Source organism: Bufo bufo, chromosome 1, assembly GCF_905171765.1.
Source record: "Bufo bufo chromosome 1, aBufBuf1.1, whole genome shotgun sequence".
Classification (NCBI taxonomy): domain Eukaryota; kingdom Metazoa; phylum Chordata; class Amphibia; order Anura; family Bufonidae; genus Bufo; species Bufo bufo.
Window position 1 is genome coordinate 124,674,926 of NC_053389.1, and position 15,644 is coordinate 124,690,569.

The 15,644-nt window shown below is 46.8% G+C and overlaps 1 protein-coding gene across 4 annotated transcripts in view; it reads right to left on the reverse strand.

The window, feature by feature from the left end:
• Positions 1-966: 966 nt before the first annotated feature.
• Positions 967-15,644, reverse strand: part of CEP104 (centrosomal protein 104) — a 124,189-nt gene continuing 109,511 nt past the window's right edge. For 2 of the 4 annotated variants that reach the window (XM_040429307.1, XM_040429315.1), the window contains exons 21-22: positions 13,290-13,380; positions 967-1,650 (exon numbers count right to left, since the gene is read on the reverse strand). In XM_040429307.1, coding sequence (XP_040285241.1) covers positions 1,508-1,650; positions 13,290-13,380 — 234 coding nt within the window. In that variant the 3' untranslated portion in view covers positions 967-1,507. Of the gene's footprint in view, positions 1,651-12,926; positions 13,022-13,289; positions 13,381-15,644 lie in introns of those variants that run through there. The other 2 variants (XM_040429327.1, XM_040429323.1) reach the window with 2 other exon arrangements.

A 15,644-nucleotide genomic window follows, 5' to 3' on the forward strand; every position in this document is an offset into this window, starting at 1 on the left:
TCCCACTAGCTGCAGGAATGAACCACCTCAGCCAGCGATTGGTTGAAACGCAATCCGGTCATTTCCTGGAATGCTGATACAGGAGCAGGAAGTGGAGCGCCGCGCGGACCCGAGCATCATCGGAAGATCGGTGAGCACAATTTCAGCTATTTCCAGCAGCAATACCCCTTTAACTCTGTAACCAACTCTACAGGAAACCGTATTTCTTTGCAAATGTTCCGGGACGTATACTCAAGCTGCCCATCTGCATCTGTTTTTACGTAGCATATACTGTTGTTTTTGGCAGCATCAAGATTTTCAGCCCTTCAATATATATGGCTGAAATCCATGGTGAATGCGCAGCTATGTCTGCATGTAACATACTGTATGCAGATTTTGCTGCGGAACTGCCGCACATGTGCAGCGAAATCCACAGCAGATTTTTTCCTATGTGTAGACTTAGAACGCAGAGCATTATTTCCTCAAAGATCTGTCAAATCAAGCAGGGTTCTCCTCTCATCTCCACTTGCGAGTATATTGAGAATTGTACTTTTGAACCGATGTACCCCTGTTTGCTTCTGACTGGTGAGATTTGGCTTCCATTTATCTTGCTTGTGAACATATCAGAATTTTGGGAAAAACATTGAAATATGTCTGCGTACTTCTCTCTCTAGCGAGCAAGATCCAATTTACAGTAAAAATAATTTAAAGTAAAATCTAAGGGTACTTTCACACTAGCGTTAAAGTTTTCTGGTATTGAATTCCGTCACAGGGGTTCTATACCGGAAAAAAACGGTTTATCCTAATGCATTCTGAATGGAAAGCAATCCGTTCAGTATGCATCAGGATGTCTTCAGTTCAGTCACTATAACCGTATTTGGCCAGTCCAAAATTTCGGAACACTTGCCGGAATGCCGTCATTATTTTCCATTGAAATGCATTAATGCCGGATCCAGCACCAAGTGTTCCGGCAAAACGGACCTGGTTTTCCGGTCTGCGCATGCGCAGACCTTTAAAAATGCAAAAAAAAAAAATACCGGATCCGTTTTTCCGGATGACACTGGAGAGACGGATCTGGTGTTTTAATGCATTTCTTAGACGGATCCACAAATGCTATCCGTTTGCACACGGATTTCCGGATCCGGCAGGCAGTTCCGGCGATGGACCTGCCTGCCGGATCTTCACAACGCAAGTGGGAAAGTACCCTAAGACATGGGCATAAAATCTAAATGTGTAATATTCTATAACATGGGCCTTGTGGATATTTGCCTCTTTTGAGAGAATAATAAATATATAAAAGCGAGCGCCGGCTCTATCCGTGTGTGCGACGTGTACAAATGACATTATTGCATGATTAGAGGTTGAACACGACGGCTTCTCTTGTTTCCCACCATATTAAATATGACTGAATGACCTCTCGCAGTCAGTACCAGTAGTAGGAGATATGGAGATACAAACATTAAGGGCTTTGACCAAGCAGAGAGGCTGTTTTGGATCCTCTTGGACCCAGAGTCACGTGAGTCTTCAGTCACCGTTTCGGCAGCGGTTTGCTTGTAGTTTTATTCAGACCAGCCCTTGGGGCAGGGATCTTACTGCCAGCGATAGATGGACGTGGCTTGGCTCCTGTAGTCCCTGTTTTTGTTATAGTTGACCCTCCGGCTTTAGGTGCGGCTGGATAAGAAAAAGACAAAAATGAGGTATTAGTGACAAACATGCAATATGAAAAGAAACACTTGCCTTGTGTATGGCAATGTCTACAATAAGTTAGAGTTGTTGCGATACCAAAATTATGATTAGATTTCGATACCATAAAAAAGTATTGCGATACTCGATACCATTCGATACCACACAAAAAAAATAAAAACACAAAAAAGCCACGTGCATTCTGCATTTAAAAAAATGGCGAATCGCGCAGTTTTTATTTTAAATGTTTTTCTGTTCTGGCATTCACCATATAGGAGATTTTTTAATATATTTTAATAGTTCGGTCTTTTCGGACGTGGCGATATGTGATATGTTTATTTATTTATTGTTTATATATTTTATATGTAAAATTGGGAAAGGGGGTGATTTATACTTTTCTTTTATTACTTTTTATTTAATAACTATTAGCCCCCTTAGGGGCTAGAACCTGGGATCTTTTCATCCCTTGTCCTATTCACCCCGATAGAGCTCTATTAGGGTGAATAGGACATCACACTCTCCCTGCTGCCCTGTGCATAGTGCACACAGCAGCAGGGAGCTGACTATGGCAGCCAGGGCTTCTGTAGCATCCTGGCTGCCATGGTAACTGATCGGAGCCCCAGGCTTACACTGCTGGGGCTCTAATCAGAAGCTGCCACTGCCACCAATGAGAAGGGGAGGAGACCTTGTGGCCACTGCCACCAATGTTTTTAATACTGGGGGGGCGCGGATCAGCGACAGTTAACCCCTCACGTGCCGCTGATAGCGGCTATGTGATTCTGCTGCCGACATCTGCCTCCTGCATTAAAGGTTAACTATCATTGGTGGTGAAGTGCGCCTGCCCCTCCTCCGCCCCTCTCTCTTCTTATCGGCAGCAGCGGCACAGGGGGAGGGAGAGAGTGACTCCTTCTCCCCTGTGCTGCTGAGGGAACATGAGCGCGCTGACAGCAGCGCGCTCCATGTTCTCTGATACTATGCTGCGCAGTAGGGCAGCCTAGTATCGATAAATGTCAAATCCCGGTATCGTATCGATATGGGGACAAAAGTATCGATTGGGTATCGGTATTTCGATACCCGCAACAACTCTACAATAAGTCCTTTAATGGTGCTTTCCAGAACTTTAAATATGAATGACCAATCCTTAGGTAGCTGCCTTCACATGGCCTTTCTGCAGGTCAGTCCCATTCAAGTAAATGGGACTGAGCTGCCATACTGAGTACAGCCGTTATATAGCCGCTGGGATTTCTGGGGGTCAAACCACCACAATTTGATATTAGTAAGCAATTCGAAGGATAGGTCAGCCATTTTAACATTTTTAGAAATTACCTATAATCTACCTATAAGTGGAGAGAACCTTTAAATGGGTTTGGTCTAAGATGTTGATGACCTATCTCCAGGAAAGGGCAATTCAAATTGGTGGGGGTCCGACACCAGGCACCTCCATTAATCAGCTGTTTAACACAGCGACAGAGCTGGAAATGATACAATGTACAGAACAGTAGCAGAAGGCTGTGTACATGTAACGGGGTTCCGAAGGTGAACTCGGTCCCCCATTACCCGCAGACCTGTTGCTTAGCTTTGGGAATGTGGATCTGTGTTTAACCTCATTCCCAGGGCGGCTTTACTGCTGGGTGGCTCCCTGCTCCTAAGTCTGCCTTGAGCGCCGAGCTGATCACTCGGTGCTCAACTGGTTGGTCTGTCAGTCATGTGACACTGGCCATGTCACATGACCCTCACGCCCCACTATAAATACAGGCAGCCTGCTAGTCACAGGTTGCCTGTTAATTTCTAGGTTCCTGGCTATTTGTCGGACTACTGATTACTCACCTGATTCCGTTCCCTGACGATCATTTGCCTGCTCCTCCTGTACTGCGCATCCGTCCTGGTATTGTGACCTCGGCTCCCATCTGACTACTCTCTTAGGACTCCTCTGGTACTTCTCTGCTCTTCTGGTATTTGACCCCGGCTTCTCCTGACCATTCTTTGCTTAACCCTTTGTACTGCGTAGCTCTCTTGGTTCTGAGCCGGTCCGTTCATGTTCCTTATTTTGTCTTGTCTGTCTTCCCTGCAGGTATCCTAAGTTAGGGACTGTCGTCCAGTTGTCCCCTGTCATCAGGACTCATGAGGCAAGTAGGCAGGGCCAGGGGTGAGGGTGGAGCGCAGTGGTCACTATCCCTCCCCCTGTGTGTGTGTGGACGTGACCGTTACAGATTAACAGGCCCAATAACCACTGTATCATGAATCCTCTTACTACCCTGACTGACCATGTCTCTAACTTGACACAGATGGTGCAGGAGCTAGGAGAGAAACTCTGTTCTTTTGAGTTAGGGCAAGGTTCTTCCACTCCTCTGCCCTCCAGTCCACATTTTGAACCCCGGATCAAGCTCCCAGAACCCTTTTCTGGAGACCGGAAGAGCTTTCTCTCCTTTAAGGAGAGTTGCAAACTCTACTTCCGTTTGCGCCCCGTGTCCTCCGGTCCCGAGAGCCAACACGTGGGGATTATCATTTCTCTACTACAGGGTGATCTCCAGGACTGGGCATTTTCGTTACCTCCTGGGGCCAGTTGTCTAACTTCTGTGGAAGGGTTTTTTCAGGCCCTGGGTACCCTCTATGACAAACCAGACAGGGCCCTGGTAGCCGAGACGGCTCTTAGGGCACTGGTTCAGGGCCATCTCCCTGCGGAGGAGTATTGCACCCAATTCAGATGGTGGTGTGTCCCCTCAAGATGGAATGAACCAGCCCTGAAGAGTCAGTTTAGGTCTGGTCTATCTGATAATTTAAAAGATCTATTAGTCAATTATCAAATTCCTGAGACCTTAGAGGAGATGATGACCCTAGTTGTCCGACTTGACAGACGAGTTAGAGAGAGACGACATGAACGACAGTTCTGTTCTCAGATGGTGGTCCAGCCAGAGGACTTTTCCAGGGACAACACTGAGGTCTCCACCGAGGAACCCATGCAGGTTGGCATGACCCGGGGTAATCTTCGTCGAGGGTCCTCTCTGACAAGTCTCCTAAGGCAAGACAACCTAAAGACCAGGTACACCGTGATTTTTCTAAATTTAAGCTTTTGGTACCCATAACAATTTCTCTGGGGGTTAATAAGTGGCCGGGTAGGGCCTTTATTGATTCCGGTTCAGCGGCCAGCTTTATTGACTTTGAGTTTGCTAGTAAATTGGGTATTCCAATGTTTGCTTTACCTACACCTATCCATGTCATGGCTATTGATGCTACTCCCCTGATTGGTGGTACGATGAGGTCATGTACCTCTGAAATTTCTCTGACCGTGGGTGTGTGCCACTCTGAGAGATGTTCTCTTCTAGTCCTGCAGAACCTACCGGTTGAGGTGGTACTAGGGTTGCCTTGGCTCCGTTTACATAACCCCACAATTGATTGGTCCAAAGGAGAGTTGGTGAAATGGGGACATAAGTGTGACTCATGCTTGTCCGTGGTCCAGGCTGGGGTTTCAGTAAGGTCTAATACATTACCCTCTGTTATTAAAGAATATTCTGATGTGTTCTCGTCCCCTACTCCAGAAGTTCTACCCCCCCATAGACCTTATGATTGCGCCATAGAGCTAATAGAGGGTGCCAAATTTCCTAAAGGGCGAATTTATAATCTTTCAGGGCCCGAACGCAAGGCTATGGAAGATTATATTAAGGAGAGCCTTGCTAAAGGGCATATTAGACCTTCAGTCTCTCCTATGGGAGCAGGGTTTTTCTTTGCTAAAAAGAAGGATGGTGGTCTTAGGCCTTGTATTGATTACCGGAGATTAAATAAAATCACTGTCCAAAATAGATACTCTCTCCCATTGATTCCGGATTTATTTAACCAGGTTTTGGGGGCAACCTGGTTTTCCAAGATTGACCTGAAAGGGGCATACAATCTAATCCGAATCAAGGAGGGAGATGAATGGAAGACAGCGTTCAATACTCCGATAGGACACTTTGAATATCAGGTGATGCCTTTTGGACTCAGCAATGCCCCAGCTGTGTTCCAAAACTTAATGAACGATATTCTTAGGAAGTTCTTAGGGAAATTTATTATTGTCTATCTTGACGACATTTTGATATTCTCTCCTGATTTTGAATCTCATGTGTCTCATGTCAAACAAGTATTAGAGGTGTTGAGGGAGAACCAGCTATCCGCTAAGCAAGAGAAATGTTTTCTTAAGTGTACAGGAGATACTGTTTCTAGGGCACGTTTTGACTCCTCACGCCTTTAAGATGGATCCTGGTAAGGTTTTAGCAATTAAGGAATGGGTAAGGCCTTCATCCTTAAAGGCTTTACAACGGTTTTTGGGTTTCGCTAATTACTACCGTAAATTTATCATGAATTTTTCTGTAATTGCTAAGCCATTGACCGACCTTACTAAGAAAGGGGCGGATTTGGAGAATTGGTCTACCAAGGCATTTCTTCATTTGAAACATTAAAAAAGGCATTTAGTAGCGTTCCCATTCTGATCCAGCCTGATCAGGAGAGACCCTTTATTGTGGAGGTGGATGAGTCCGAGGACGGCGCAGGAGCAGTCCTTTCACAAGGTCCTGCTACCCTCACTAACCCGAGACCGTGTGCCTTCTTCTCTAGGAAATTCTCTCCCACGGAGAGAAACTACGACATAGGGAATAGGGAGCTGCTGGCTATTAAATGGGCATTTGAGGAGTGGAGGCATTTTTTGGAGGGGGCAAGGCATCGAGTAACTGTTGTCACTGATCATAAAAACCTAATGTTTCTCGAGTCTGCTAAGAGGTTGAATCCCCGACAAGCCCGATGGGCTCAGTTTTTTGCCCGTTTTGATTTCTCCATTACGTTCAGGCCGGGAAGTAAAAATGTGAAGGCAGACGCATTATCTCGGAGCTTCCATGCTTTTCAACCCACTGAGACGCCGCCTGAATCCATCCTACCAGCAAACATCTTCTTAGCGGGTCTAACCCAGGATTTCTCGGCTCGCATTAAGGCTGAACAACATCTGGCACTGGCATCCACCCCAACAAATAAGTTGTTTGTCCCCGTACAATTTCGTCTCCAGCTGTTGGGTGAGTGTCACGATTCTTCCTTTTGTGGACATCCGGGTGTTGAGGGCACTAAGGATCTGGTTTCTAGATCTTATTGGTGGCCCACTCTGACCAGGGATGTCAAGTCCCACGTGTCAGCCTGTGAGGTTTGTGCCAGGTCTAAGACACCTAGGACTCGCCCTGCTGGTAACCTACGACCCCTACCCATTCCCAGTAGACCCTGGTCCCATATCTCGATGGACTTTATAACTGACCTACCGCAGGCGGAGGGTAAGACTGTGGTTTGGGTAGTGGTCGATAGGTTTAGCAAGATGGTTAATTTCATTCCCCTGTCTAAACTTCCGAATGCTAAAACCCTGGCGTCTATTTTTGTGAGAGAGATTGTTCGTTTACATGGCATCCCGAAAAATATTGTTTCTGACAGGGGTGTGCAGTTTGTGTCCAAATTCTGGAGGGCCTTCTGTCAAAGATGTAAAATTTTGTTGTCTTTTTCTTCCGCCTACCATCCTGAGAGTAATGGGCAGACTGAACGCCTTAAATCAGTCTGTGGAACAATTCCTGAGGTTGTATGTTGCTGATGACCAGCAATTATGGGTCAAATTCCTTCCGTTGGCTGAATTTGCTTTGAATAACCGTGTCAATTCTTCTGCTGGGGTCTCCCCTTTCTTTTGTAACCATGGTTTTCATCCCCGTTTTCATTCTGGGTCGTCCGTCTCCTCCTCTAACCCTGAAGCTGATAAACTCTCCTCCGAACTGTGCACAGTTTGGGCCCAAGTTCAATCGAACCTAGAAAAGGCTCAAAGTTCTCAAAAACTCAAGGCCGATAGGAGACGTTCAAGGGGGGTGAACTTTCAGGTTGGGGATAAAGTATGGTTGTCCTCCAAGAATCTATCTCTCAAGGTAGCTTCTAGAAAATTTGCTCCTCGTTTTATTGGACCATATAAGATCAAGGAGGTGATTAACCCGGTATCATTTAGGTTGGAGCTGCCCGAGTCATTCCACATTCATAATGTGTTCCATAAATCTCTACTTAAAAAATATTTTGAACCGGTAGTACCATTGAAAGCCTCGCCTCCGCCGGTTCTTGTTAATGATGCTGTCGAGTATGTTGTGTCTAAAATAGTGGATGTCAGGAAGGTGCGTAATTCCTTGCAGTACCTGATTCACTGGAAGGGGTATGGACTTGAAGAGATCTTGGGTACCTGCCAGGGAGGTTCATGCTCCTAGACTGGTTCGTAAATTTCATTTAGAACACCCTGAAAAGCCATCGCCTGAAGTCTTGGGTCCGGTGGCCCCTCGTAAAAGGGGGGGTACTGTAACGGGGTTCCGAAGGTGCACTCGGTCCCCCATTACACGCAGACCTGTTGCTTAGCTTTGGGAATGTGGATCTGTGTTTGACCTCATTCCTAGGGCGGCTTTACTGCTGGGTGGCTCCCTGCTCCTAAGTCTGCCTTGAGCGCCGAGCTGATCACTCGGTGCTCAACTGGTTGGTCTGTGGGTCATGTGACGCTGGCCACGTCACATGACCCTCACTCCCCACTATAAATACAGGCAGCCTGCTAGTCACAGGTTGCCTGTTAATTTCTAGGTTCCTGGCTATTTGTTGGACTACTGATTACTCACCTGATTCCGTTCCCTGACGATCATTTGCCTGCTCCTCCTGTACTGCGCATCCGTCCTGGTATTGTGACCTCGGCTCCCACCTGACTACTCTCTTAGGACTCCTCTGGTACTTCTCTGCTCTTCTGGTATTTGACCCCGGCTTCTCCTGACCATTCTTTGCTTAACCCTTTGTACTGCGTAGCTCTCTTGGTTCTGACCCGGTCCGTTCATGTTCCGTATTTTGTCTTGTCTGTCTTCCCTGCACGTTAGGGACTGTCGTGCAGTTGTCCCCTGTCATCAGGACTCGTGAGGCAAGTAGGCAGGGCCAGGGGTGAGGGTGGAGCGCAGTGGTCACTATCCCTCCCCCTGTGTGTGTGTGGACGTGACCGTTACAGTACACAGTCTAGTTTCCAGGCCTGGGGCTTATTTGCAGAACCCCGGCATGGCCACTATACATTGTATGGAGTTGTCTGCTTCTAGATCTGTACATTGCATAGCTGCCAGGGCTGCCTGAAACAGGTGATTGGTGGAGGTACTTGGGTATTGAACCATCACCGATCTGATACTGATGGTCTATCCTGAAGATTGTCCCACTTTCAAGATTATCAGACGCTAACTTACTTAAATGTCGTTATTATAACTTCCAATCACCTGAAGATGTTTAGTGTGTGGTGAGAGCCAGTGACACAGATTTAGATACCTACGGTTGTTATGTTGCGGCCTTGTGCTAAAATAAAAAAAATTAGAGGTGGGACGAATCCAATTTTTTTTTAATCCGAAAAGGTTCTCGAATATAACAAATCTTTTGAATCTCGAATCCAACAAATCCTGTAGATAAAAATTGTGTGAACGGTGTAAGAAACAAAGTGATCTGTGGATGACACTATTATGGGTGATCTGTGGATGACGCTGTTATGGGAGGGATCTGTGGATGACACTGTTATGGGAGGGATCTGTGGATGACACTGTTATGGGAGGGATCTGTGGATGACACTGTTATGGGAGGGATCTGTGGACGGCGCTGTTATGGGGGGGATCTGTGGATGGCATTGTTATAGAGGGGATCTGTGGATGGCATTGTTATAGAGGGGATCTGTGGATGGCGCTGTTATGGAGGGGATCTGTGGATGGCACTGTTATGGGGAGGGGGATCTGTGGATGACACTGTTATGGGGAGGGGGATCTGTGGATGACACTGTTATGGAGGGGATCTGTGGATGACAATGCTATGGGGGGGATCTATGGATGACACTATATAGCATCTTATGCTATATGTGTCATCCACAGATCCCCCCTATAACAGCGCCATCCACAGATCCCCCTCCCATAACAGCGCCATCCACAGATCCCCCTCCCATAACTGCGAAATCCACAGATCCCCCACCCTTCACAGCGCCATCCACAGATCCCCCTCCCCATAACAGCCCCGACCCGGCAGTAACTTTTACTTTAACTTTAAATCAGGTTCAGCACATCTTTATTACCTTACAATGAAGCTCCAGTAACAGGCAGAGCAGGCGGCGGCGTAACGTCACTCACTCATGTGACGCGCCTGCTCCGCCCACTTTATGAATGAAGCAGGTGGAGCAGGCGCGTCACGTGAGTAAGTGACGTTACGCCGCCGCCTGCTCTGCCTGTTACTGGAGCTTCATTGTAAGGTAATAAAGATGCACTGATTTAGAAGTAATCCGCCCGCATATCAACGATTTGGACGAATCACGTTATCAAACGTCGGGATTAGAGTCCACGAATCCCACGAACCCAGCAAGATTCAAGGGATTCTACGGATTCGCCGTCCCACCTCTAAAAAAAAAATGTTCTATTTCCCCACCATTCTGCACTCAATACCCCATAATGACAAAGTGAAAACAGAAAGTTAGAAATCTTTGCTAATTTATTGAAAAGCAGAAAACTAAAATCTTGCATTCAGTATTCAGACCCTTTCTCTGGACTTAGTTCAAGCACCTTTGGCAATGATTACAGCCTCCAGTCTTCTTGGGTATGATGCACAAGGTTTTCACAACTGGATTTGGGGATTTTCTGCCATTCTTCTCTGCAGATCCTCTCAAGTTCTGTCAGGCTGGATGTGGACCATCGGTAGAGAGATTCTTGTGGGTTCAAATCAGGGCTCTGGCTGGGCCACTCAAGGACGTTCTCACCGAGTTGTCCCTAAACTCCTGTGTTGTCTTGGCTGTGTGCTTAGGGTCATTGTCGTTCTCTTCACCCTAACCAGTCTCCCTGTCCCAGCCACTGATAAACACTCCCATGGCATGATGCTGCCACCACCATGCTTCGCTGTAGGGATGGTATTGGGCAGGTGATGAGAAGTGCCTGATTTCCTCCAAACATGACGCTTAGAACGGAGGCCAAAAAGTTCAATCTCGTTTTTTAATCAGATAATCTTGTTCCTCACAGTCTGAGAGTCCTTTAGCTGCTTTTATGCAAACATTCATGTGTCTTTTACTGAGGAGAGGCCTCTTTATGGCCACTGCCATAAAGCTCATATTGGTGGAATGCTGCAGTTATGGCTGACCTTCTGTATGTTGCAGAAGAAACTTTTTGTACCCTTCTCCAGATCTATGGCTCCACACAATGTTGTCTCTGAACTCTACAGGCAGTTCTTTCATCCTCATGGCTTGGTTTTTGCTCTGATATGCATCGTCAGTAGTGAGACCTTACACAGACAAGGGTGTATCTTTCAACTGAATGTACAACAGCTGGACTCCAGTCAACATGAAGAAACATCTCATCTCAAAGATGATCAAGAGAAATTGGAAGCTCTCAGAGCTAAATTTCAAGTGTCATAGCAAAAGGTCTGAATACTTATGTCATGCAAAATTTTAATACATCCAAAGTATTAAAATCTTGGAAAACCCTTTTAATGATTTTTCATCTACATAGAGCAGGCTCTGAGGATTTTCATTATGAGAAAGGTAGCTCTTATGCTAGGCTCTGAACGGTAATCTGATGACCCTGCTTCATGCACTATAGTAATGCAGCTGAGCGGTTAGGGGTGTGTATGACAATAACCTTGCTGATTGTTTCTAATAGACCAGAATAATTCAAATAGGTTGTTGGGCCTGGATTTTTTTTTTTAAAGGGGCAGAATGGCTTAAAGGGGTACTCCGACACCAGGGACCATATCTCATATGGCTGGACAGGGAGTGGGGCTGACAGTGTGACGTGCAGTCTATATACGTGTCACGTCTAAGGCTGCTGCTGTGGCATGAGTGTTATGGTCCAGCAGAAAGGAGCTTGGAGGTAGAATGCAATGCTGGGGAGGCTCGTCCCCGTCACCGCCTGCCATTGGCTGCAAACAGCCCCCCGACGCCGTATGTTTTCATCTGCGCATGGGGAGAAGCTGCTGCGGCAGCGTGGGGACCAGGACCGGCGCAGGGAGTGAGGAGCCAGGTCAGTAGAATCAGTGTCAGGGGGCATTTCCAGCCTCGGATAACCCCGTTAAGCAATGTAACTTTTCAGTAAGGTTTTAGTTACACATATCAGTCCGTTTATCTGCATATGATACCTACAGTGGTCCTGCTATATACCATAGTAGTTAGTGTCACTGTCAATACATGATGAGGTTATATCAATCTGGATAGACGATTTAGTCTTAGTGTTTATTATTAACATAGGTCTTCACCCCCTTCCATTATTAGCACTAATAAAATATTTCTTATTTTTGCTCCATTTTAACGTCCTCTTTATTAATATTTGTTCTAACTTTTCATATAGCCTAATTCTATGCATTTATTGTATATCAACTGTAAAATACAAAGATGTGATTCCCATTCCTCCAGGACTCGGGTCCTCACAGCGTGGAGCTGATTTTGCTGGCCCCGTATCCGCCTATCATATAAGAGACTTCGGCCACCACAACTGGTTTTTCCCCTGACTATGCACATAGAGGCTCTGCGCACTTATGGAGTCCAAAATAGATTCCCTTCGTATAGCAGCTACTTTGTCTTAGTCATGGAAAATACCATTTTGGTGACCACAGTGTTCTCTCCATTTTACAAGGACAGCCAAAACAACTCTTAAAGGGGTCATGCCCTGACTGATGTAAAAAAACTTAAATCTGACATCATATAGTACACGGCAATGCCTATCTAACAAATCTGGAACCAGCCCTGTACCTCACATGGGTCCAGAGATCTCCACATTCACTTCTCCAATTGCTCTGCTAGATTATCTTCAGCCTGGCAGCTCAGGGAGCGTGTCCTTTCTGCTGCAGCTCTCTGTAATTGCCACAGCTTCTAACAGAACATATGGATTTACACTGAGCATGTTCGACCAGCTCAGTGAGACGGACACAAAATAAGGAAAAGGACAAACAGCAGGTGGCGCTATACAGATACATTTTATTGAATAGCTCCCTGGCTATACATTTTTAATTACATGGAATTACATTAGTTTTCACAAGTATTCGGATCCAGGTGCTGATTTGAAAAATGTATAATATGTTTCGTGACACAACCCCTTTAAGAGTAAGGAACTTATCAAACAACTTATAGCTCTACTATAAAGGTGAACTTGGTGTGGGGGAGACGGATATTGCCGTCACAACGCAGTTTTCCCATTTTTAGCCACTGGTAATAGACATACAGCCCCTCTTACCTCTGATCCTTCATAGCAGCCCATTAGACTGGGTGTGAACATTTCAACAGGGAAACATGCAGTTACCAGCCAGGCCTCATAAACCTCAGACTGTCTGCAGGTCCTGTGCCGTCAGTGGTTGGAAACTGTCAAAGGACGCAACGTTTTGTGCAGCTTTCATATGGCAGAAAGCATGTGCAGAGCAGTAGTACATGTGCCCCTCATGTCTTTGGGACAACTAAGATGTCTGTACCTTTTACATGACCAAGCCGGGTCCAGACTAGGTGCTGTCTGAATAAAGCATCATGACCCAGAACTTGATGAGTGACATAAAGGACTGGTGTTAATGCGGGGGTCTTGTTCTCATGTTGCCCCTAGTGCTGACAGACGGATTTACACAGACACATCTCTAACCTTGTGCTCCTGCCTGGGTTCTTTGAAGAGCCAGTATCCTGCGAGGATTCATTTTGCATCCATCCTTCCCCATTAGGTGAGATTTCCAAGCCTGAAAAATCAAGAAACACGTTCCTGCAACAATTCTTTACTTTTCCTGCGCAAACACTTGCTATATGTGCACTTATTTCTATCAGTTTTTTCCCCGATTGATTTGATACACCATAAATGTCTGGTCTTTGTACTGACAGCTGGAACCCAAACTGAAACCAAGCACTTGGGTGTCCAGAACCTCCGAGGGTCTCCTGTGTGTCCAGGCAGTACTGCAGTATGATCTATAGGAGATACAGTTACTCTCCACCAAAAACCTGGAACCAGGCACTCTCATTCTCAGACCCATTAGGGCAGGGCTTGACAAATTTCCTTGGAATCTAGGAGCCAGCTAAAAAAGTTAGGAGCCAGGCGGAGCAGTGTCATAAAGCCCCTAGTAGGTGCCCCCATAGTGCCCCCCCCCACTTCTCCATAGAGCCCCCCCAATAATGCTGTACCATGTTACATATACCGCCGCTCCGTCCCCTATTGACTATAATGGGGACGGGGGCGGAGCTTCGGCGCAGCACGGCAGTTCGCGGTGAGAGGCCGCCGGACTAAAGTTGGACATGCAGTACTTTTAGTCCGGCGGCCTTTCACCATGCACTGCCGTGCTGCGCCAGAGCTCTGCCCCCATTATAGTCAATGGGGACAGAGCTGCGGTCCGGCGAAACAGCGGAAGGACGGATCCGACAGGGTGAACAGCCTGCCAGATCCATCCTGCCGCAAGTGTGAAAGTACCCTTAGTTCTATAGCTACTGAATGAGACAGAAGGGGGGATGCCTTTAACATATAGATCTCCTTGAGAAGCCAATTTGATCCTAAAGGGTTAATTCAAACTAATCTAAACTGTGTCCTGTCACTTCTCTCATCTCTGCTCCTGTCCCTTAATCTTATCACTGCTGCGAAAGCATCAGCCACAGCCTCAGTGTGACCTGTTCTACAGTCTGACTCCCGACTCTTTTAACTCAAAGAATCGAATGAGTCACTGACTGAGTCGGATCTTTAGATTCTTAACCTGAGACTCATTCGATTCCCTGTACTTGTGTCAGTGACTCAGACTCAGAGCTGCTAGTCCTTGCATTGCCTCAGCTCTGATTGGTTGGTGGGCGGGGAGGGGAGGGGCTGGCAGAAGCAGCTTCCACTCTAGGATCAGATTACACTCCTCCCGAGCCCCTCCCCTCCCTGCTGCCAGCGTCTCTGCTATTGTGTGCTGTGACCGAGCTGTTTCACACGGTGCTGCCTCCGGACAGAACGGCAGCTCCGCACCCATCGCCCGGGCACCTTTGAAAACGGGCTGACAAATACCCAAGCGCCAGGACTAAATTCCTGGTCGCCATGGCGACCTGGCGCCTGGGATTTGTCGAGCCCTGCATTAGGGATCCCAGTGGCCAGATACCACTGATCACACACTGACGGCATACCATACCATATAGAATATCCCTGTAAACATCAACATTTCTTGCATTACATGAAGTTACGCTATTGCACACATTTCACTAATAACACTTACTGGTGAGTCATCTCATGTCATTGTAACAAGCAGCGGTGGACTGGGAGCTTAAAGTGACCCTGGAAAATAACCTAAGGCTACTTTCACACCTGCGTTCAGTGCGGATCCGTCTGGTATCTGCACAGACGGATCCGCACCTATAATGCAAACGCTTGTATCCATTTAGAACGGATCCGTTTGCCTTATTCTTTTTTAAAAAAAAGTCTAAGTCAATTGCACCATATTGTGTCAGTGAAAACGGATCCGTCCACATTGACTTACATTGTAAGTTAGGACGGATCCGTTTGGCTCCGCATCGCCAGGCGGACACCAAAACGCTGCAAGCTATGGGGTCCGCATCCAGAGCGGAATGGAGGCGGAACGGAGCCAAACTGATGCATTCTGAACGGATCCTTATCCATTCAGAATGCATTGGGGCTAAACTGATCCGTTTTGAACCGTTTGTGAGAGCCCTGAACGGATCTCACAAACGGAATTCAAAACGCAAGTGTGAAAGTAGCCTAAAAAGGAGCCCAATGTTGTAGGCGGGTCCAAACTGACAAAAAGGCAGCTCAAGAAGGCAGTGACAACACAAGTAGGCAGCAAAAACAGTGCAGCACAAAGTACCGCCCCAGCAGAACCAAATACCACAGTGCAGCACAAAGTACCGCCCCAGCAGAACCAAATACCACAGTGCAGCACAAAGTACCGCCCCAGCAGAACCAAATACCACAGTGCAGCACAAAGTATCGCCCCAGCAGAACCAAATACCACAGTGCAGCATAAAGTACCGC